Raw genomic sequence first — 26,548 nt, forward strand, 5'->3', positions numbered from 1 at the left:
ATATGTATTTAAGGAATTATCCTAATTAATTAATTTATAATAAAATTTTATACAAATGTTCAGTTTATTTCAACTAAAATTTTGTTAAGATTTGTAATATATAGATGTATGATTATGAAATATATTATACTAGCACTGAACTGAATAGTAACTAATGTTGTTGACATTATATATACTTTTTTAAAAATTTAATAGAAAAAGATTATACATAAAATAGTTGTATTATTTATTAATTCTATTTCCCAGTTATTTTTTAAAAATTGTTTTAGTATATGAAAGAAATTTGTGTAAGTAAATAATAATGCCCACTATTCTCCTCTACTTGTCAAGGTCATTCCAGTTGATTAGTCATACAGCAGTTTTTATGTTACAACATGTTTGTCTTAAATCAGCAAAAAGTAGTTATTTTACTTAATAAAAATTAAATCTATTTTTAACTATTAATTTTGAATTTATTTAATTTTAATACTTACAGCATATTATGTGCATTTCAAATATAGTGCCAATAAAAATTTATTTTAAATTTGAACTTTTTTGTTGAAAATTAAATTGTGATAATTCTGTTTGTCATTTCTTTACATTTTAAATTATATAATTTTTAATTTTAAATTTAATCTCTAAAAATTAATTATGATGTAGATTTGAAACATCTTTTTAATTTAGTTAATTTGTGTCTAACAATTGAGAATTTGAATGGCTAGTATTTGTTTTATAAAATATATACTGTATTTTTTATTTTCCTCTGTTCTAATTTTATTCCTAATTCCTCTTATTGGTGATAGGTTGTGTATAACTTCAGAAGTAGGCCAACATTGGAAAGTTTTTTGGGATGACAGTATCTTCTGCTCTAAAACCTGGAATTTCAAGTTTGAGAAAAAGCACTTGTCTTCAGTGGTATCAATGGCAGTGGAAGGTGTGGTGGATTCTTTTCAAAATAAGTTATATTCTGACAAACTTGTATTCTCAAATAAATATTTAAAATGGAATTCTTCATAAAACATTAATCTTTTGTGGAAAATGAAACATTTCAAATTTATAGCTTATTTACAGATTTTAGTTGAATAAAGATGTTTTCATAGTCATATTTTCATATATTAATTTTTAAAACTCCAACATTTTATTATTATTATTTTAAACTATTATTAATTTATTTTTTAATCTAAAAGTTTTAATACCAAAAATTATATATATTTAGATATACATTTATCATTAAACTAAGAATTTAAAATTCATTTGAAATAAAAAAATTTTTCCAAAAATAAAGATTTAAATGTTTGTTTGCTATTAGAAAATAATTTTGATCATTTTTATTACAATAATACAATCTAGTTAATATTTAAGCAGGGGTATTGAAACCACCACTTGGTGATATTTTTATTAAAATGGTGATAACCCTAATCTGCTTATCTCAACATTCAGTGTGAAATTCAATCACAAAGCACACTTCAGAATGTTGAGCTCCTGCGCACCATATACCTAGTGTTTTCATGATGTCACGCAGCAAGTTTGGGCAGGAAGGTAGGAAGTGAGGTTGAGAACTGACAGCAGTTTTTCAGTAATGCCACTTATTGTTTCCAGATTGAGAATTTTTTATTGACTGACAGAAAATTTGGAGAAATTTTTGGGTCACATTATTTTTTTTTCACTTTGATCTTTTTACAGTGGACTATTTGATCACTGTTTTAAAATTGTCATCAAATGAATTATTTGGAATTATTCATTAAAAATTTATTCAAAAATTATTACTATTTCTAAGTGATAGCTTAACATATTTACTTTTGCTTTCCAGATTCCAAACTGATAAGGCTACTGGCATCTGCATTAATTAGTAAATAAAACTGGTGGCTATAAATAATTTGAAGTGGCAAAAAAGAATAAAAACTGGCAAATTTTTTAGTGATCCCTGATTTAAGGTTAAATGATAGGAACTATTCAGAATAATTAACACAAAACAATTATTTTTTTCTATGGTTGCAATCAGATATCTTTATTTTTAAATCCTTTAAAAAAGTTAAAAATTTATATTTCTGAATGTGAAAGCTATAAATTTATGTCACATTTTTATTTTCAACACTCATTACACAGGATCTGGAAAAAAACACTTAGCATTTATATGGTAGATAGTGCATACCATGCTGAGCAATGGTATTAACAAATAAAGGTCTTAAAACTTTAAGACCTTTGTTTATTAAAACAAAGGTTAAAACTCAACTGTTACTGATACAAAAAAATCTAACAAACTCAGAAATTTGAGCGTGTTAACAACTTTAAGATCATACCAAACATATGTGGAATTGGGAATTGGAAAGAGGACACGTGGAAGACATCTATAACTGTTGAGGTAAAGATTTAGCAAGATTATTCTCTTTCCATGTTGCATGTAACATCTAGAAACCATTAAGAAGTCAGTTAGCATATAAAATTATTATCTCACAATGGAGTTTTTGACCTATACTTAATAATAAGGATATGGCCAGACGTTCTCTCTGATTTGAATGAAACTTGACAAGCACATAGCCCTAAACAGAAACAGATCCTTGTCCAAATAATAGGCTCCACTTCTAAAGCATTTCCAAAAAATGAGCCTCTAAAAATTATGTATAGTTTGTCTTTGGAGGATTCATTTCTTGTAATTGATATAGCTGAGTGGATAAGATGCTAGGCATAGAAACTGCATGATGCAGGTTTGCGCCTTCACACTTTTTTTAATGTGTAGCAAAATTATTTTATCGTATCATTAGTGTTGTTATTACTATTGTTATTTCTCACATTTAAAACTTATAAAAGAGATTTAAAAACTGTATGTCATTTCCTATTTAGTGAAAACGAAGTCTGTAGATTTACTCTTGTATGTCATTAAATAAAGTTTTTACTTCTTCATACTAATCTTCATATAAGGTTATATTTTGAAGTGTAACAAACACGAGCACATGAGGTCTATAACATTGACAATTAAAAAAATGTTGCAACTATGCTACCCTTTATATCAGACTTGTCTTTTTTGTCCATCTACAGTAACATCTGAAGCTTATTTGTTTGTGTTAACATAGTATGTAATTAGGAGCAAAAATATCTGAAAATAAATATGAAATAAAAGTTTTATTTAATGTCATCCAAGAATGAAATCTGCAGAGACTTTGTTTTGCTAAACAGTAAATGGAATCACGGTTTTTAATCTCTTATGTTATAAGCTTTAAATGTGAGAAATAATAAAAGTAATAATAATGCTAATGATATGGTAAAATAATAAATTTGTTACACATTAAAAAAAAAGAAAAGAAAACTAAGTGCAAAAGCTGAAACCTACATTGTGCAGTTCCTATGCATCCACTCTATGCATATCTCAATTACAAGAAATGAATCTTCAAAAGACATAAACTATACACTCAATTTGTAGAGGCCCATTTTTTTTAAACACTTGAGAAGCGGGTCCTATTTTTGGACAAAAATCTGTTTGTGTTTAGGGCTTAAATGCTCACCAAGTTTAATTCAAATCAGAAAGGATGTCGTCTGGCCGACTCCTTGTAAGATTCTTTTACTCAGTGTACCAATATGAGTGTACTATCTATCATATAAATGATGATTGCTTTTTTTAAACATCCTATCTGTCTTTGATGATTAATAAAATGTTTTTTTGCTAATAAACATCTGATTAAAGTATCAGAATGTTTATTAATAAGGAAATATATTTTTATCATAAATTTAATGTTAATTTTTATAGATACTTATTAAAAAACAACAAATAGAACAAATTTTAAAATATTCATTATTGTTATATTTATAATACGGTATGTATGAATTATTGCCACAATTTTAATTATTTTGAAGTTTATCCATTACTTTTTATTAAAAGATACTTTGTTGTGTTCTGATGTAGCTATTACCAATTTCAGGTATCTAGTTAGTTTACACTACCTTCATAATATAAAATATTCAAACTTATTTGTATTATATAAAACTACCTATTGTTGAAATTTTATTTATTTTTGTGAACTTTTAATTTAATATAAATTAAAACATTTTTTTAAAATTATTATTATTATTATTTTATTTTTTTTTTTCCAAACAAATTATAAAATTTAAATGAAAATTTCTGTTACAAATAATACTGAAGAATTCTCTTCATCTGATTTTGACCAGAGTATTTTGTTATATATTATCAATTATATAAATTTTAACATTTAATAAAATTATTTCACTTTTTTAAGATAGTACTTCATACTCGTACTTCATACTCATACTTCAAATTCTTCAGAGTTCAAACACCAAATTTGACAAAAATTTGCTTTGGAGTTCAAATGATGCTTCAAAGTTTGAATTGTGTGCAGTGAAAAATACACTCAAAGAATAAACACCATCTGTTGTCAAAGACCAACAACTGCCGAATTATCAGGCTAGCAAATGGCTATAGTAATATTAATAATTTAAGTTAATTTGGTACTAGAGTTAGGCGTTAGGTGCCATCTCTTGCTAAATTTAATAAACGGGTTAGTTGTTGTTTATTTACATCTGTTGTCATTTCTTGTTCTTGCATTACACTTTATATTTTCAGTGCTTTTTTCTTTTTTTTATTTTTGATGTTTGGTTATATGTATTGTGTATTATTCATTTAACACTTTGTTCCTGTAATTTTTCTTTGTTGACAGCTTTTGGAGCACCTTTTTTTTCATTCATTTTGTATCAGTTAGTTCAAAATTTCCTGAATGAACTTTATAAACTACATTTGACATTTTTGAAGTTAAGGAGCATCTTCCTCGTATACATTATGAATTTTTTTTTTACTGTTTGTATGGCATTATATCCTTTCTGAAATTCATAAGGCATAACATGCTTGATTATGCTTTTTATCTAAGGACATTTTGACTTCATTTTATTCAAACAAAATGAGAAGTATAAAAGTTTAAAATAAGCTTTTTAATACAAAGAATACAATCTCACACTAGCAATAATATATTAAATTTCACAACTATTATAATTATCACACATCTACATCAAGTAAGGACAACTGTTAAAAATGTGCAAAAACTCAATATAACCTGTACTTATTAACCACAGCATCCAAGAAATGTGTGGAAGCAACAAATTCTAAGAGAGAGGTTGAGGTGTTGATGATTAAGATGAAAAAGGAACTTATCACATAGCATGAAAGCAGTGTGCATAAGCCATGCTTTAAGATTCCAAAGTTGGTGTGCAACCAGTAAATGCAATTTTTATATTATTATACAGTATTTACAAATTTCATTTTTCATTTATTATCAAGGTATCTAATTGTGTTATTTTTACCTTAAATTGTGGGTTTTCTGTTTTAAGTTTATCAAAATGGATATTGTTTTAAGTCTGGGAATGAATTAATTTACTTTTTATTATTTGTAATTGAAAAAATTGATTCAGACTTCGAATGATTTGAAGTTTAAATAACATCCTGGAATGAATTAAATTCAAAGTATGAGGCACCACTGTATTACTTTGTTATAGAATGTTTGTTTTTTTGTTAGGATAGTTGAATTTTTATTTTCATTATTTATTTTGTTTTGATTTATCAACATAAAAACTGGTATTACCTTTATCTAGCATTTGAAAAAAATATTTTCACTTATTTATTTATTTTTTCTTTTTAAGTCAAATATTTTAAATAGTTATCCTTATGTTGTTTTTTATTTTCTTTGTAATTGTTACAGTAATAAACTAACAGAATATTAATTGATCTAGTTTCATTCTAAAAATTAATAAAACACTTTGTTGAATTTGAATATCTATATTAATGTAAAAAAGTTGAATTAATAAAAATGTTTCCAGATTGTATGAACTTAGTATTTATTTTGTTGTATATTAATATCAAATAAGTATGATTTACATTATCCTTAGGCCATAATAAATTAATTTTTTTAAAAATTACTGTTATAATCAGTTCATCAATGTCATATTGTTATTTACTATGCATTCCTTAATAAATTTATTTTCCTAGCACTTGTTTCTTTGTGTAAATTATTTTTAGGTAAAATGCAAAAAAAAATTACTAGTCATAATCTTTTGATAACAACTTACATAAACAAGTCAAGGCTTTCTATCCCAAGTGGTTTCTCTGAAAAAGCTTTTTAAATTATTAGATTTTAAATTGCTGTATTAAACATTTTTATTATGCTAATTGACATTATGGTATGACTAAAATATTTGAATTACAAACTATTGTATTTTATGGCATAGGCTGCACCTTTTCAGTACAGAATATTTAGGAAAAAGTATTTAGTGTATTTAAGCTATCCAGGATTTTGATACTCAGTCAAAATTTCTTTTTACTGTATTCTGACCAAAAAAAAGTGAAATTTAGAAACACAGTTTTATTTTAAAAACGGCTTTTTCCTGAAAAGAAATTATTTAAATTAATTTATCATTAAAATATTCAACATGAATAATATGTTTTGAATAAAAATGTTTAGAGTTAGGGTTGGGTTAAGTAAAGATTACCTGTAGCCTAAAGAAAGTTGAAACTTCACCTATAAGATGCAAGGCAGCAAGGCATTATATATGTAAGTTGCATCTTATATGTCATAAAATACAGTAAATTTTTTCTGGATGTATAGTGTAGTTGATTAGTTTCAAGCATGCTCCATTTTTTGCTTGCAGAATTCTAAATGAATTCTTAAACAAGATATATTTTGAATCTTAGATAATTCTGAAATTTTTTATTAAAATATTTATAATAATTCTGGAAATATTTGATTTAATTATTTTATTATCAAAAGTCAGTAACAGAACAGTTTTGCAAAAGTCAGAAAATATATCGTTGTTATATTTTATAATGAATTCATAATGATCTTTTATCCCAATGTAAAGTTAAGATTATTTTCAATTTCTTAAGAAGAAATTAAATCATTCAAGTAAATTTGTCTTATAAAAAAAAAACTATAATAATATTGATTTCTATCATTACATATTCACAATAATGATTAAAGAATTAGAGTAAAAATTTCTAAACAGTAAATTTTTTTTCAAATTAAACATCTATTTTATGATCCAAAAATTTATTGAAATACTATAATCAAACAAAGGATTAATTTTACAGTATAGAGACTGTAAAATCTAAATAGTAGTATATTATTTTTGTATACAGTAGAAAATGTATCTTATTATTTTTTTAATTTTAAATAAGAAATCTTGGAAAAGATTCTTATTTGATATCTTTCTGATGTATTTGGAGCTTCATTATTTGATATTTAAATTGTTTTATTAAAAAGTGCACAATTTTTGACTATAAATTATCTGATTTACTGTTTCCAAAAGTTTTGTAAAAATCAATGACAAGAATAGAGAGTTCTGTTCACAATGGATTATTTTAGTGATACAATGGCTTTATTCTCAATATTTATCTTGTTTCTCTCTTCTGAATAAATGTTCCTTGATGTCTCAAAATTATTTTATTTATTCATATTTAGTTAAAGTATAAAGGAAAAAACACTGGAGTGAAACTAAATTAGATTCAACAACTGAAGTGCCTTTGACCGGTGTGCTTCTTCCCTCTCTGTAAATTGCAGACGTTTTCGAACGAGGTTCAAAAACGTTTGCGATTTACAGAGAGAGAGAGAGAGAAGAAGCACACCGGTCAAAGGCACTTCAGTTGTTGAATCTAATTCATATTTAGTTAATTGATTTACTAACAAAACTGTAGTTTCTTGAAGTTCAAACTATTAGCTGGTAACTCAGAAGATTTTTAGCTCTGTTTTTATAGATTATTACTAATTTTCAGTTACTACAAGAAAATGATCCACAACTTTGAGAACTATATAAAGGATGTGGACCACCAGTGGTTCATAAGCATGTGCCAGGTGGCTACAGCTGACCTAGTCACTTTTTCAAAAATTCAATTTTATTCTGTTTAGACAGAGGAAAGAACATTTTTGTATATAGTATCTCTCTTTTTACATTGGGTTACTGGATAGGCAAAATATTACAGCATACAACTAAAGTAATAGCAGGATGAGAATTGGATGAAGGCATCAGTAGTCTACAGTTTATCTGTGACACTGTTTAAGTGGTGAACCACTTAAACAGTGTCACATATAATCTGGGCTGAATAACTGAAAATCACTGCTTTGCAAAATTCAAGAATAGGTCTAAACAGAACTTTCTATAATAAATAACATTCTTTTTGAACTTAAACTCATTTGAAATGAAGAAATTTATATGAAGTAATTGTCGTTATTAATAACAACAATATCAATTAAGAAAACTATTCGAATTTCTCTCCCCTGAATATCTTTATATCCAGATTCATAGATCTGTTGTGTTAAACTTTAAAAAGTTTACATAAATTATGAAGCATCTGGATCATTTCAGCAAATTTTAGTTTTAAAAAATGTATTGATTTCTCTCATAATCTGAAAAAGGTGGTGCAAAGTTCATTAGTATGAGTATTCAGATATTGGAAAACATTTGAATTTAAAAGTTTGTAATGAATGTACCAAATTTGATGTCTGATTTTTGTGATTATTTTACAACCCTAATACTGATTCAGGGGGCTAAAAAATACTCAGGACTTTTCAGATTGTGTTGGTTTTCCAATAAAACAGGTTTTGGATAAGTTCCATTTCAGCATTTTTTTTACCTGTACCTGTAAGACCTGTAAATATTCCTTAGTAATGTGAATTTTGGACTCTATAATCTTAAAAATGTAGGCATTTACAAAATCTGTTTCCTTAAGAGTAATGTCTAATTTGGACATTGTAAACAGCTGACATAATGTTGTAAGACCATGCTGTTGACTCCTTTAACATTTGTATTAAATATAAAATTTACCAAAAATAAAATATCTTTAAAGTAATTTACCTAATTGCTTGAAAAATAGGCATAAGCATCCCTCTTAATCCTTTTTATAATAGAGTACCAGAAACTCAACTCTCGATAACTTGACATTTCGTAAAACTCATTATGTCATTAAAAAAAATACATTTGATTTTAAATTTGATACAAATTTTTACTTCTATAACTTAAACTAGGATCAAATAAGTTATTGGTGCTTTTGCTGGTCACACTTGATAATGACATTAATTTCAAATGTTAATGAAGAATTTTTTCAAGGTGTTATTGCAAAATGCCATGACATAAATGCCATTAACTCGAAAGTAATCACTGAATAGCCAATATTGTTTTATTTATATTAAAATTAATTACAAATAGAAATAGTCACTACTGATATGTAGTTACTAAGTACATAAATTTGCACCTAAGAGTATACCACCTTTTACAAAAATTATGCCATTCAGACTAGCATCATCACTATGCAATGAAACTTATCCTCAATAACTCATAACCTTCTCATTCCAGATTAAGTCAAATTTGTGGGAGTTTACTGTAGTTTTATATTTGCAGTTCTAGATTTTCATATTTTTGATATAAACTTCTCAATCAAAATGTTTTTATCAAACAGCTATTATTGAAATAACCATAACATTGGGAATAGGGCTTGTAGGTTTAATTCTTCATTTTCTTTGTTTTATTTACATTTCTTTTATTTACTAAGGTTAGTGTTGTTTTAACATAGTTGTGCAATTTAGTGAATTTTCTCTACACTATAGTTTTTTCTAATAGCAATTATAATTAATTTATTAATATTTCATTAATTAAAAAACAATTTTTTTACTTGTTTTCTAGTTATTATTTTATCTAATTTTTGTTTTCTTATCATTGAATGAAGAAATGTCTGATAACTTACATATCTTCTTCTCTTACATTGTATTAGCTTCTCTCATTTCATATTTATTTTGTTGGTGTTGATGAACAACCTAATCAATATTTTCATTTTATTTCATTTAAGATTATTGATTAATAGTAAATGGTTGTTTGGTATTTGGAGAACTTTAATAGGGAGACTTTATTTGGAGAACTTTAATAGGGTAACAGAGTTATATCAGAACATAGTTAAAATTTTGACCAAGTTAAATTTAATGATATTCTTTTGGTCATATTCATTATGCTTTCCAAAGAACATATACAAGTTTTATTCAAATTATACATTTATTCACAATTCACATAGTCTTGCTGAAAAAATGTTCACATATGGTTTTCAAGTTCAAATAACACTATTTCTGGAAAAGCTAGGTAACACAACATAGTTGCATTTTGGCTTAGTGTTTACTGAATTTCTCTCCTAATTGAGATATAAGTAATTGTCTTGGTGTTAGGGCTAATTTGTCACTTTTCCATATTCTAGCTATAAAGTTTCAATCCTAGATCAAATTGCAGTAGTACCTCATACTTCAAATGCTTCAGAGTTTGAATGATGTTTCAAAATTTGAACTTCATGCAGTAAACAAATGTGCTCAAAACATAAAATCCATCTGCCCAAGTTGTCTCTTGTTCTTGCATTATGCTGTTATGTTTTCATTGCATTTTTTTGCATTGTATTGTGTGTGTGTGTAATTATAACACAATATATAACTATATATATTGTATATTGTTCATTAATTTTTAACAATTTCTTCCTGCACTTTCTCTTTATCAACAGCTTTGAGCACTATGTATGTTTTGTATGTTTTAGTTCAAAATTTTCCAAACAACTTTTTAAACTCCATTTGATACATTTAAAGTTTAGAAGTATTTTCATACATATTAAGAATGTTTCTTTTTACTGTTTGTACAGTGTTACATTCTTTCTGAAACTCAGAAAGCATAAAATGCTTGATGTTTTTTTTTTTTATCTGAAGACATTCTAACTTGATCATATTAAAAAGAAAATATGAAGTAAAAAGTTTAAAATAAGCTTTTAAATACAAGAAATACAATCTCACATTAGTAATAATGTGTTAGCTGTTACATAACAGTTATAATGAAATCATACATCTATTAAAAATAAGCAAAAACTTTCTTTTCAATCCAATATAACCTTTACTTATTAACCATGGCATCCAAGAAGTGTATGGAAGCAACAAAGTCTAAGAGGAAGGTTGTAATATCAATGATTTTAGATGAGAAGGAACTTAACATGAAGCATAAAAGAGGTACATGTGTCATAGATCTAGCAGCCATGCTTATGATGCTGAAGATGATAATGTATGACCAGTAAATGAAATTTTTCTTTTATTATACAGTATTTATGTATTTTATTTATTGTTTTCTGTTTTATTATCCATTTAATTGTGTTTTACCTTAAATTATGTGTTTTTGCTGTTTTAAGCTTATTGAAATGAAATGAAATGATGAGTGTTGCTTAGGATCTGGGAATGGATTAATTGACTTTCCATTAGATCTAGTGGGAAAAATTGTTTGACTTCAAACAGTTCAGAGTTTGAACAACCTCCTGGAATGAATTAAATTCGAAGTATGAGGCACCACACTACTACTACATTACTCATGTTTATTTGACTTATAATTAGAGTCAATCAACTCTAAATTTAGATTACTTTAACATCCTCAAATCAAACTGATTTGAATCTTAAATTCGTCACAAGACCTATTCTAAAATTTTTTTGGCACATTATGTGGTTTGTTCCAAAATTTTTAATGCATTTTACAAATCAAACTTGTTAGAATTCTTCAAATGTCACATGCAGAATCAAAGTGCTGGTGCACATGAGTGATATTTCAACATGAGGATGCACATAAAGATCAAAAATACTTGAAATTGAAACTGAGCTATCTGTGCTAAAATATCATTGAATGGCGAGTCAGAATGCGCATTTTTCCACCAATACTCACAATTTTACACCAATACAATATTTTTACTTTTTATGTAAAAAAATGAAAAAATAAAGAAAAATTCTAATGTGAAGACAGTCTATTTTAGGGATTAGATTTTTCACGTGTCAAGACATAATATACTAATACCTACACGGCATCCATAAGTACATGGAAGTAAATGAAGCAATGCATACATAACAAGTTGCTGCAGCAATGCCATTGTATTCACCCTGCATCCAGACAATCTACACAAGGTACCAGCAGGGTATACATCAAACTCATTGTGTTTGTGTGGAGCCAGTACTTACCAACTAGTTGAGACATGCATACAAGCATCTGCATCACTATTGGTTATAGTTGTGGCTTATGACAGCATCAATGAAAAGTTCAATATTAAAGTGAAAAAAGTATCCTGAAATATGGAATCTGTCAGTGAAAGCATACTAATACAAAAATGAAAATCAATCTGCATGGCAGTCTTGGATCCAGAGGTACTCAAAAGGAGGCTAATTGAAAACTTAAAAATACTTTTTATTAACATGTGCACAGTAATTTATATTGTGGATAGTCCTATAAAGAATATTTGCCATCATGAATGTTTTTAAAAAACGTTTGGAAGTTCAGACAAATAAATTTTTTTAAATTTTTTGTCAATGGAGAAGGCTTAAGCTCCTGTAGCCTTCCTTGTATCTACCACTATTGGATGGATTTCAGTGTGTGAAGGGTTCACTGGGAAGACAGAAACAAAAGAGAATAATAATACTACTCTTTTGTTTAAAATGTAGGTACATCTATACCTAATGAGAATTTTTTCTTACCATTTGTCAATCATCTTGTACTGCAATCAAGATGCAACTAGAGTTGCCACTTGTATGTATTGGCTAGATGTGGTTGATTCAGCATCATGTGTCATATTGATGCCTTGTCCTTGCATCAAAATATCACTTGTGTGCACTGGCACTAACAGACCATAAGTAATGGAAAAAATATCCAACATTCCACTTACAAGATTTTGATTTACATGAAGTTTTCAGGAATGAGATATGCTTATAAATAGTATGTGTTTGTATTTTCTACTGTTTTTTATTAAATATACAATATTTTCATTTGTTACAGTTTCTGCTTATTTGTTAATTTATCTACAAGTTTTTTGATGTATTACATATTATCTTACAACTAGAAATTCCCCTGTCAATCATGACTGAATATGTTAAGAGAAAGTAGAGAATGAAGAATTAAGATGAGTGAGATTTCAAGAAATTTAAGAGTTGTTAATATTTCTACAAATTAAGTAGTTTATAGTATCTGTTGTAACATAAAGAGCAACAAAACAAAATTTCACCTGGAGTGGACAAAAAAAGTAGGAGTTATAGAGAATTCACTTACACATACAGATTTAGTCCTTTATATTAAAATAATATTAAAATCTTTTTTTATAAAATTACTTTATACATACATTCTGAGTAAATGCTCTATTGTCTTTTAAAGGATTTCCTTGCTGTCTTCCTTTAGTAATAGACACCTTAATATTGTTCTGATGATTGGCATTGTGATCATGTTTCTGCAGCCGTTGATAAAGCCATTTCTTAATTGATAAAACAAAGAGAAATTGTATGTATGTTAGATGAGCGATAACACTTTCTAAATAATGGGCTCATTAGATCGTTACTTTCAGTTGGATAGTAGAATGTCATGTGGTTGCTATGGAAAGATTTTTTAAAAATTTATTGTAGAATTGACACAATGAGGCTATCTTTTTAAGTTTAAAGTTTTAATTTAATGAAGTATGTTAAAAATATATCATTTGCCAAAATATTTAAAAATGCAACTTAAGGGAAATTTCCTTGTTAAGCATGAACTAAATGAGGTCACTGACATCACTACAATGTAAGTGCAATCACCGATCTGAAATTGATAAAATGTTTATTCTATAGCTAATATTTTTGCAAAATAAGTAGCCTATACTCTTCATCAGAACATAAAATGAATATAACCAAAATTTCATCTGGATTGGACAAAAATTGCAGGAGTTATAAGGAATTTACACAAACACACACACATGATGGCTATTATACTAGTAATTATATCTAATTTTGATTGCAGTAGCTTTTATATCATTTATATCCTCTGTTTCTTCTACCTAGCATGAAAGCATATAAGAATTTAAACAATCTTAATGTTTTTAGGAAATTTTTATGACTTTTTAATTATGTATAATAACTGTACTCTTAGTTTAACACATTTATCACCATTTTCTTTAATGATGAAGCTAAGAGTACAGTTATTATACATAATTAAAAAACCATAAATATTGCCTAAATAAAAATAACAACATTGTTATACATTAAGACTGTCTAAACTTTCAGAATGTCTTGCATTTTGTTTTTCAATGTACTAATGATATATACTTGTTATAGTACAAGACTAAAAAAATTTACATAGAAATCTTTATTTATATAGAAACTTTTTTGTTTTCTAAAAACTTTTTTTGTTAAATCTTTTGAAGCATTTATTTATTTTACAGATTCTTCCCTTAATCATATCTTTCTGGTATAACTAACCCCCCACCTTTTTTTAACTTTATGGGTTGCTGAAAACATTTTTGATAATTTATAAATTAATTATTAATTAATTGAAATTGAATACAAAGTCTGTTGAAACAGTCATCTTGTATTCACTATCATGTTCTGGAATATATTCCACAATGACCTAACTTTCCTTTTAGGTTTGGTTGCCAAAGTTTTAAGGGGATTTTTTTTAACATGAAAAAATATCCAATTAAAAATTTTCTAAAATTGAAGTGGAAAAAGATGATGTTTTACTTTCCCATTCATATTGCATTGGGACCAAATGCTTGAACTTCTATCCTTTTAACTGAAGTGCTGATAATATATATAAATTTTAAGCTGTTCTCCAGCAGTGTCCTATTAAAACATTCCAAATTTATAAGATTTGGACAGAAGGTAAAATTTCATATTAATTAAAATTTGTTTTCAATTTTAATTAATATGAACTTTTGCTATTTGTCTAAATTTTATAATTCAGACAAATGGTGAAAGTTAATATTTAGTAGAAGAGATGCAAAAATTTTAAATTTAAATTAATAATAATAATTTAATTTTTGAAATAGCAATAGCTTTTCTTTCAATTAATGATTAAATTATTTATAAGTTTTTTTTTTGTTTTATATAAATCTATTTAAAAGAAGATTAGAGTTATATATAATGTGAGTGGACATTAAGAGGATGTGGTGTTTCTTTCTTACAGTTTCTCTTACTTTGTTTAATAGCAGTCGAATTTCAGTGATGAAGGCTTTATAAATAAATCAAAACATCAACCTTAGCAATATTTCATTTTTTACAGACCAAATAAGAAAACAGATTTTATACATATAGATGTATATATATGCATATGCAAAAACACATGTAGCACAGATAAACTAGTAATGAAATTAGACAACCAAGTAAGAAAAAACTGAAAATTATTAAATAAATTTTAATCTGTATATACAATAATAATAGAATTTTTTTTCAAATAAATAAACTTTTTGTTGATCAATATTTTGATGAAATGCATCAACACTGTGCACTTAAATTTAATTATTAGAAATAAATTCTAATGTAAATTTATAATAATCTGGAAAAAACCTGCATATAACTGACATTGCATCTGTACAGTAAGCAGGAATTGTGTATTTGAGTTTTATTTGAGGCTAGTATTTTCTTTCAGAATATTTTACATTTTAGCATTATACATTCTTAAATATTTTTCATGAAAAGAAATAATATATAATTATCATATTCCAAACATACTTTTAATCATGAATTGTGAAGAAACTTGGCACTATTATGATGATGATGATGATGATGATGATAAAACAAATTGCTAAAGTCCTGGTTATCAAAAAAATATTTAATCAGAAATGTTTTCAACCTTAGTTTAGGTCATCCTCAGCTGACAGAATAAATGGAATCAGTTTATTCAGTCAGCTGAGGATGATTTAAACTGGAGGTCTGACATTTCTGATTAAATATTTTTTGGTAACTGGGAATTAGCAGTTTATTTTATAATTAACTTAATTATATGAAAAAAGTGTCATGTAATATTTCTTTTTGATTATGTGAAAAATATTTCATAAATATCTATCTTAATATTTATAAATTTAAAGATTAAGAGATTATATAATTGAAATTTATTAATTAACACCAACAAACCTTTCAGAATTAAACCAGCAAATATATTTTAATATAAATATTCTATGACAAGTATTTTAGATCTTAATTGGGATCTGCTTCAGGTCAAAACATTCGATAAAAAATTAGAATGCTAAAAGAGAAATTTTAAAATCGTTGGAACGATTAATTATTCAACAAGTATAAATTTTTCTGATGATCCCAACATTAAATTAATAAGAAATAAAAATCAATTGCTTCCATTAGGATTTGTAACAAATATATTTGCTGAATTTTTACCTTAATTTTTATTTTAATTTGTAGTGTTAATTGTAACACATAGATGTGATTTTTATACTTGTTGGAATATTTCCAGTGATTTTAAAATTACTCTTTTAACATTTTAATTTTTTATTGGATGTTTTGACCTGAAGCAAATCCCAATTAGGATTGAAATAGCTTGTCATAGCATATTTATATTAATTAAAGTATATTTACTAGTTTATTTTGAAGGTTTTGTTGGTGTTGTTTACTAATATATAACCTGCTGTGGAAAGATTTAGAACTCTGTATGAAATTTATTAATGTTTCTAATTAATTTAAAGGATTATTAATTTTTTAATATATACCTATATAATTAGACAGTGTTTTAAAATTTCTTTTTGAGTACATTTGTTTAGATTATATAATTTTTTTCTCTTTGAATTTAATATAATATATAAATAAAATTTAAATCCTGGATATACTTTGCATATAAAATTGTCAACAAAAAGTTCATATTTTGATAGATATTTTCAGAAGTATTTAGATTATTGTTTTTTCTTTATATACAAAGTATATTTAAATATATGCCATATATTATCAAATATTTTTAAGACCAAAATCAATGTGAAATGTGTACTAATTGTTATTAAATTATTTTTATATAATGAAATAATGTAAATGAAAACTAATGAATTATATATAAATAACAAATTATATATCCACAAGATGCATTTAGATAATTAAAATTTATTATGAAAAAATTCAAAATTTATAATTAGCAGATTTATATTATCAATCAATAAATTCTTTGTATTGTTAGCTTAATTATGCAACTGCTAAAATTATATAAATGTTTTATATTCCTTATATAATTTATTATTTGTTAATTTTTTTGAAATATTTAAGAAATGACTGTCTTGATCTCAGAATATAAGTTAATGTATTGTCAAATAACAGATACTGCATAAAAATTTTTCTAATTTAATAATATATAAATGAAAGTTTTACAAAATCAAAGATGATACAAATTATGATTTAATTTGCTAGCAAAAAGTTTGTACTACTAAATTTTTTAAACAGTTCTGTTTAGTTTTACAATCTTGAAGAATTTTGTTTATAGTATAGCCATTTTTTTTGTATAATTATATTTTAAATTCATATTTTTCCAAAAGTTTACTATTAATTTAAAGAAACTTTACTGAAAACTAACAGTACATTTGCTTTGAATTTATATATATATACGCACACGCACACACTAGATACTTCAATGAATGTTTTAATCTATTAATCGATATAATGTGTCTTTATTATTTTCTTTTTTTTTTGGATTTAACAGAAAACAAAAATTAATTCTGTACTGTTTCACATTGGATTGAAGTTTTCATTATTAAATAAGATAATATAACAAAAATTAATGTCCTTATATATTTCATTAACATATTAAATCTTATATTTTAATTTATATAAATAATAATATAAAATGTTAAACCATTTTAATTATAAAATAAATATATTGCATTTTTTAATAAGTTTGGTTATAGGAGCCAAAGATTCTACTAAGTACTTTTAGGAAATAATCCTTTCATCTTCAGAGTTGCCTAACTGATTGGGAATTAAAATCTGGACTTTTCAAAACAAGTTTTGTTTTTATGGAAAAACAATTCAAAGTACAGGCTTTTGAACTTGCTATGTTTTTTGATTCTAATACATCATTGAATCTAATGCTCCTCCTATATTACTGAACATGCAGTTACAGGAACTTAATGTATTCAAACAGTAATAAATGCATGTTTGAAAAATGTTTTATTGTCCTGTTTACAGTACTTTACAATGTTATTTCCAAATATATTCATTTATGATTCCATTAAAGAGGATCAACCAATTAACACAGATCAGTTAAATTTACTTTACAATCAATATTTTAGCAGAAAAATTTCACATTAGTGTGTACCATCCTGGAATTCTCCAGATATTTAGTATAACACTGAAATATCTATATGTTCTTCATAGCAGATGACTATGTTTAAACTTACAAGAGGACCATATGTTCAGATCTCCGATTGGTCTCTGAAAATTGAGTCTTTAGCTAAAGTCTTTAGAAGTGTTATTTCTTCTTGCAATTGTGATAACTGAGTGGATAAGACACTAGTCACTGGATCTACACAATGTAGGTTAGAACTGTCAACACAAGCAAAAATATCTGAAAATAAATATGAAAAAATAAAAATTTTATTTAACAATATACAAGAGTTGAGTTAAATCTACACAGACTTTTTGCTAAACAGGAAATGACGTCATATTTTAAATCTTTTTTTTAAGCTTTAAACATGAGGAATAATAATAGTAATAAAAGTAATGATAATGATATGGTAAAATAATTTTGTTACACATAGGAGGAAAAAACTAAAATTGAAAAGGTTCTGACCTACATTCTGTAGTTCCAGTGCCTAGTGTCTTATCCACTCAGCTATCCCCATTACAAGAAAAAGTAACACTTCTAAAGACTTTAGCTAAAGACTCAATTTTCAGAGACCAGTTTTTTTGGAAATGCTTGAGAAGTGGGCCTTATTTTTTTGGATAATGAGCTGTTTGTGTTTAGAGCTACATGCTCAGCAACTTTTGAATCGGAGACATGAACATCTGGCCTCTCCTTGTTAGCTTAATAGAAGATCAGTCTGCTGGTTGTCATTCACTAGGCTTGCTGTAGTTCAAAAAATCACCAAAACAATTCTAAAATCAAATTTAAAACTGAATTAGTGGGAGGAACATGTATCATGTCTATACCGACGACATAATACATACAAATTGCTGAATGGAGTGAGAAGCAAATAACACAATGCTGTATTAAGTCAACTTTTTCAAAAAAGATGTGCATTACCATCAAAACACTGCAGTTCAAACTTTAGTTCAAAATCAAAAAATTCCAAATTTTACTAATTCTAAACTGGTTGTTTAAAATAACAACATGAATTTAACCAATTTCCTAGCAATATGTTTATTTAACTGATATTTTTGATCATTTTTAGTGATCCTCGTCATGTTGTACATTCTTCTGTTCATTTAAATCTAAATAGTAATTTCAATATAGTTTTTTTAAATGTTTAAGCATAATTAAAAATTATTTACATACAAATCGTTGTTTAGATTTAAATGAGTAGAAAAATGCATTACTTGATGATTATTAAAAGTAATCAGAAATGTTAGTTTATTAAATATATTGCTAGTAGATAAATTAATTGTTCAAAATAATAGAGAATAAATGTTTGAAAGACTGTACTTTGAACTGGTTTATTTATTTTTTGAAGATGTTTTAAAATTAAAAAGTAGATTTTCGAAATATATGAATAGCTACAAAGATGGAAGGATTTTTCTTAAAAGTAGTTTGTTAAATCTTGATTCTTATAACCAACTAAGTTTACTAAAAATAAAGTATTTAATCTTAAGAGTTGTTTGCTTACAGAATAACTAGAGATATATAGGCATCTTTATCACCTAAAAAGTCCAAATTAAAATAAGATCTAGAGTTTTACTTTATTGACTGTATAAAACAGACTAAGAAGTTTTGAAGTAAGCACTTTTGTATTTTTTATTGAAAGCTGCTGCTTCTATGATTTATTTTAAGACTATTTAAGATTGAAGAAGCCTTAAATAGCCTTAAAGTAATTCTTTCTTTAAAACTTTTTGCCTGTTTTTGTATTATTGATGCTATGCTGCGAATCTCTTTATTTTTGTAATTAAAATAATATCAAAAGCATATGGTGATTAATTTGTGTGATTATTGCAAAATTATTTCTTGATAGGAAGTAGGAGTTGATACAATAATTGAAAAAAAAATTTACAAATGCATGTTAGTATCTATTGTAACAGTTCTAAGCTGGCAAAAGTTCTTTAATAATATAATGATTGGGGACAAGTCTTGAATAACCTTTGTATTTATTCAAGTCTACAACAGAACCTTAAAAACCAGCATGGAAATATATTCTGAAAATGAAGGATTCCAGTCATTTACTAAAAATATTTCTGAAAGATAGAAAATACAAAACTCAATTCAAGTCTTCCATTTTAATGTATAATTTGTGTAGGCTTTGCTTGTTTTTTAAATTGAGACAGGCTCAAGCAAGTAACCTACACAACCCTCAACAAAATAATTTTTAATATCCTTGTCAAAAATTATTTTGTTGAGTGTTGTATAGGCTATTATATTAAAAAGACTGTCACATAGGTTCAATAGAAAGTGACAACATTCAAGTATACTGCATGACATAATTTACTTTTCTGTTAGATAGTTGGAGGAAAAAAAATTGCATTTATCTTACATGCAAGAAACAGATTGTTAGATCTGGTCTCTCTTTCCCATTGGAGATATCAAATGGATCAATGCAGATTTTTAAAGTCAGTTAGGATGGTCTTAGAAAGTCTCAATACACACAATTATAAAATAATCTTGGAAAGTCAGTATATTACAAGAAATCATAAAACCACAACAGGTTCCATCTGTTAATATCTCACTTTGTCTCATTTAACTCCCCAGGTTTTTCTGACCAACTGTTTTTATTCTCTTCTGGGCCATCCCTTTTGGAGTGATTAGCCAATTGGTTTGTGAATTTGCTGTTCCTATGTTTATTAGAGAGAGAGAGAGAGACCACTTGAATGTTTTTGTTTAGTGTTTCTAGTTAGGGATGAAAGATGAATCAACGTTGTTATTGCAAGGGATGATTTTGATAATGTTGGTAAAATTTCTGTAATGTAGGAAGTTAAGCTTAGAAATTTTTTTTGAAGTTGAATTTAGAAAGAAGAAAAAATTTCTTCTAATATGGGAATCTTTGCATAATTACAATGACAAGGTTATGAAAAACTAGGGAGATGGAGATTGTTATTTCTAACCCAATAGATAGGTTCAAAACAATAACTAAAAGGTTATATATGTACAAGTGGTTGAAGCGGTATTCTTCTATAACTTGAGAATGTGCATTCCATATTAGTTTTTTGATAACTGCATTAAGTTACAGAATGTAAATGTTTGAAACAGAATCATTTTTCAGAATATTAGAGGAAGATTTGAAAATAAGAGGTGGTCATAATTAAGTTCTCACACACTGACTAGACCTCATGATAAAACAGAACACATGCCAAAAAACCTCACTTGCATCCAGTGACAGAATTAAAACAGTAACAAACATTTTCAGGCTCCTGAGCCCTGCTTCAAGTTATAGATGTTCTATAAAAAGAACATGTACAGAAGAACATTGGCAGGATTCAAACATAAATTGTTGTTACCAGACTGATGTGTTTTGATGATTGGATGGCTACTTATTCATAGTGATAAATCATATATCATTTGTCATACATGTGATATTTACAATAAAAAATGCACCTTTAACAATCCAGCAAATAAAATTTACTAAAATAAAAACATTTTCGATCATTTTAACTGATCTTTCTCAGTTATCATAAAATAGAACGTGTAAATAGGACATAAATTTAAAAATAAAATGAAAATGAGAATTTTGAAATAAATACATAAATAAATAACTGAAAATGTTGTTGTGGACAAAAAAATAAATAATTATAGAAATAAAATAAATAATAAATAAATGTCTCTTAATAAAAAGAGACATTTATTTGTTATTTATTTTATATGTAGAATGAGGTATTTATTTTATATGAGAACGAGGTATATTTACAGGGAAGAGGTGTACCTATGGGCAGTCTCACATCAGCAATTCTTTGTAAGTTGGTGTTGCGACAATTGGAAAACTCAACATTCTACCTAAATTTCAACACATTATTTTATACACTAGATACGTAGATGATATATTCAACCTATGGCAGAGAAAACCAAACCTACAGCAATTTTTGGAAGCAATCAATGATAAATGCATTGTACAAGCAAAATTATATGGTAAGAGCTAAATTACAACTTAAGGATTGCAGAACAACAAGGATACTAGGGGGAAATGATAGAGAAATTAATCACAACCTTTCAAGCAACAAAACATCAGCATACCTCATTGGACCAAAAACAAAGGGTAGTTTTAAATTATATCCTATTTTTAAAGGGAATACATAAGAAGGCAGCCAAGGCTAATAATCTCCAGGTAGTATATCGATGTAACCCTACGGTTTTCAGAATTTTAAGGAACGTTAAAAAACAATATAACCATAATTCGTCCACAGGAATCTACGTCATCCCATTAAACGACCAACGTTTCGAATCTAAACTAGTCTATGTGGGTGCCATGATGTGCAACTTACAACTACAACTCAAGGAGCATAAATATACAATTGATAAGAAGCTCAATAACACCATGCTATCAGCTTACACACAGCAACAGGACATTCATATCCAATGGGAGCAAGCATCAATTATCAAACCAACAACAAATATACACACAATGAAATATCTGAAAGATTGAAGATTTTTAAAGCACACAAAAGAACCGGTTGCATCGACCATAGAGACAGACACATTGGCTACCACATGGCGGTCTTTTTATGAAGATTAATTTTTATTAAGAGACATTTATTTGTTGTTTATTTTATTTCTGTAATAATTTATTTTTTTGTCCACAACTACATTTTCAGTTATTTATTTATGTATTTATTTCAAAATTCTCATTTTTATCTTATTTTTAAATTTACATTCTATTTTATGGTAACTAAGGAAGATCGGTTAAAACGATCAAAAATGTTTTTATTTTAGTAAATTTTATTTGCTGGATTGTAAAAGATGTGTTTTTTTATTGTATTTTATTTATCCAGTACGTACAATATACATGTGATATTTGTCTTTCTTCTTTGTAGTGGATGCAGATCCCCTCTTGTCAGCTTTAAAAATTTCCAAGGCCTCCAAATTCTGATCCACCAAGCATGGCCATACATATCAAACTTGCTTGATGTAACTTTGCTTTAATGTTTGTTTTAATTCTGTCTTTGATGTAAGTCAGGTTTCTTCATGTGTTCTGTTGTCATTAATAATTAAATCTTTATTTATCTATAAAATATTTGAAATTAGTCATTATTTATAAGCAATAAAAACTATCTTTTATTGAATCAACTAACACAAAACTCACTATAGAAATTGAAAGAGCATTTAATTTGAATACCAAACAATCTACTAGATTTTTATCAGGCTATATTAATCAGATGACTCTACTATCCATAACTGGTATTTTATAGTTTATATTCCTGAGATGTGTAATGGATCAATATGCTCCTTGTCATTACAAAGTATTCTGTAGATGATAGGGTTCTTTTAAAGATAGGATTAGCCACGGGGGCATAAAATTATCTTTTAAAAAACCCTACCATCTACAGAATATTTTGCAACAAAAAAGAGCCTATTGATTCATTATTCCTCCCAGGAGTATATAGAATACAGATTATAGATAGTAGAATGACTTATATTACATTGGAGCCACCACAAGGTCATTGAGTGCAAAGATAAGAGAATACAAAGACAACATCCAGAAACCTAACTCTGCTGTTACTCTAGCAGCTTATATAATTTCCAATCTTAATTCCTTCTCAATCAACTGGAACCAGGCCAGAATGATCCAGATACATATCAGAAATAAAGGTATTGCACATTTATAAATCAATATTCCTTGGCTGAACCATCAATTATGATGGCTCAGTGACATGGAAAGCTTTCTTAGATTTAGACTCCAAATAACACTATGAAAATACATGAGGGATACTATCCATATTTTACCTATTCTTGTATGTTTCTACATTTTTTAGTAGTATTGTTTTGTATTTATTCTACACGCACTTTTTTTTATTTTATGTGTAACAAAACCTTTTGGTTTATTATCTGATCATCTTTTTTTTAATCAGTTTTTTTACATTTATTTTAATTAAGGTATATTCATTTCATTTCTTTAAATAATAATAATCAAAGTCTAAAACTTTGGTATACATAAAGATTTTTAAAGATAAGTATGCTTACTATATGTAGGCTTACCATAATATTTTTTTTCTCAAACAAGGACAATTTTGAGAAAATACAACGGAAAATTAAGCCTACTAGGATAAGTACTGTACCTATGATTGAAAAGGCTAAATAAAGTAGTAGTTAACAAAAACAACAAGTTAAAGCAATTTTTAAAAACTGAACTAAACATATATTATTATTAAGTTGTTAATATTTATCACTAGTGTGAACTTTTTAAAAATTCTTTGTCACTTAAATCGGTACATTTAAAATATGACAATACATTTGAGGAAGTTCCTATTGCTTGTCTTATGTTTCATACATTTTAAGTAATTTTTAATGTTTGAATTCCCACCATTAGTTACTGAAAAGCACAGTTCATATTTTACTTGGTCAATATGATCAGTTTTTTTTTTTTTTTTTTTTCAATCATCGGTAAAAACATGGGTTTCTTTTTGGCATTTTAGGGATTAAATGAATTTAATGTACAGTACGAAATAATCGCAAATGCCAACCAGCAATTTGAACTCAACTAAGATATGAAATGTGCAGCAATGACGTGGCCAGTGTAAGTTTCAGTATTGCCAACTCAAATTGAAACAAAATATCTAAAAAAATGAAATAAAAATAAAAATATATGGATCTCATAGACTATGTGCTATTATAAATTCTGTGAAAAAATAAAACACCTAAATTCATTAGGTCATATGCTATAAATTTTGGGGAAAACATTTAGACAAAATTAAAATTACTTAGATCTAGATATGAAATATTTAGATTGGCAACAGTGAGTGTAATAGAGGGGTAATTGCCAAATTGCCATTTTACTCGAGACTGCACTATTTTTACTTCTTGTATATTTGGCACTTTTAAAATTTTACCAAATAACCAGGACAAAATGACAAACTGGCCGAGATGCTGGGACATCGTCAAAACGGGACATCTGGTAAGCCTAACTATATATGGCACGTGGACTCACTTGTAGTGAGTCCACGTGCTGTATAGGTTTTCCATTACTGGTTTATAGCTAAGAGAATGTGATTTTAGTATGTGACTAATTTACAAAAACTTTCAAATTTGCTTTCTCATGTCAAAGAATAGAAAATCTTGTATATCAAATTTTTGAGACAAGAAATTTTTCGTAATTTAATCAGATATTTAAATTTTCCATTGAAATTCTTATGTGTATGGCAATTTGAACTCAAAGAAAACATTAATGTTGGAGACCTGGGCAATTTCTTGAACTACCATATAATCAAACTTGGATTTTTAGTATTGGTTGCAAATTCATGTTTTGTGAAGACAATGCATTAAAAGTAGAGTTTTTCTAGTTCAAACTGATGACTGCTTCCAAATTCTCAGCCAAAAAAGAAGAGGGTTGGCAACTATGTATATGTTCTTTATTCTTAATATAATAAATCAGAATTCAATTTTATGTTTTTGTTATATTGATTTCTGAAAATGAACTTCATTCATTAAAATATAAGCATTTTTCCAAAAATAAAAATTTTTAGCTTCTAATAGGATTTTTAGTATTAAAAACAAACATATCATTGATTGAAAATGAATAAAAATGATTAAATCAAGAAAACTGTTAAGTTAGCTCACTTTTTAATAATTGTTTGAAGTGTTTAAGTTTATACCTGAAGAAACGTTTATATTAAATAATAAAAATATTTTTCACTTTCATAATTTAGTATATATTATATTCATTTTAAATGCACATTATACTGAATGTTGTCTTTGTCTTTATCTTAAATTAAACAGTGATTTTATTCTTTTGAAGTATTGTTTGTTATATTAGGAATTTTATTTATATGTTTAAAAATGTGCATATAGCCTAATTTAATCTGGTAATTGTTTGGCTTTAATATAATCATTAGACTTTGAGATGTTTATATAAGAATATATGCTTATAGATTGAATTGTTTTTGTACTGGTTATATTCAGTTAATTTATTATTTAACCAAAAAGTTAGATAAATGAACAATTAATTAGTAAACAATAATTGTCTCAGGAACTCCTCTAATGTGAAAAACAAGTATTGAAAACTCAAAGCTGTTTAATATTTTTATTTATAATTTTAAATTGATTGCATAAAATACAAAGATTCTTAAAAGTATTAAAGTTAAAGTATTCAACTAAGTTGTTTTATTTTGTTTTATTAGATTTTGGATTAACATAAACAGTAGTATAAAATAAAATTGCAGCTAACGTAATTTAAATAAATATAAATAATAATTAAAAAAAACCCTAAAAACTGGTAAAGTATAATATAAATAGATGCCTTTCAGCTTAATATATGTAATCTGAAAAATGCACGTAGGAAGAATGCAAAATGTTTGATAAAATAAATAAGAGAAACTTTAAAATATTTACTTTTTCTTCTTAAAATTAAACAATAAAAGGTAAATAAAATGTTTGTTTGACATAAGTAATTTAACTGAAGTGTTATACAGTATATATTGCTGTTTTAAAAACTTGATTTTTCCCCACTTATATA

At 26.4% G+C, this 26,548-nt stretch overlaps 1 protein-coding gene across 2 annotated transcripts in view; it reads left to right on the plus strand.

Annotated features, from left to right (window-relative positions):
• ps (RNA-binding protein Nova-1-like protein passilla) overlaps positions 1-26,548 on the plus strand; it is a 95,686-nt gene that overhangs the window by 39,375 nt on the left and 29,763 nt on the right. Inside the window, exon 2 of one of the 2 annotated variants that reach the window (XM_067278212.1) lies at positions 783-913. The exons of the other annotated variant lie outside the window; for it this stretch is intronic. Coding sequence (XP_067134313.1) covers positions 901-913 — 13 coding nt within the window. The 5' untranslated portion in view covers positions 783-900. The remainder of the gene's footprint in view (positions 1-782; positions 914-26,548) is intronic. 2 annotated transcript variants of the gene reach the window in all.

Source organism: Centruroides vittatus, unplaced genomic scaffold (assembly GCF_030686945.1).
Source record: "Centruroides vittatus isolate TY-2023 unplaced genomic scaffold, ASM3068694v2 contig_796, whole genome shotgun sequence".
Classification (NCBI taxonomy): Eukaryota; Metazoa; Arthropoda; class Arachnida; order Scorpiones; family Buthidae; genus Centruroides; species Centruroides vittatus.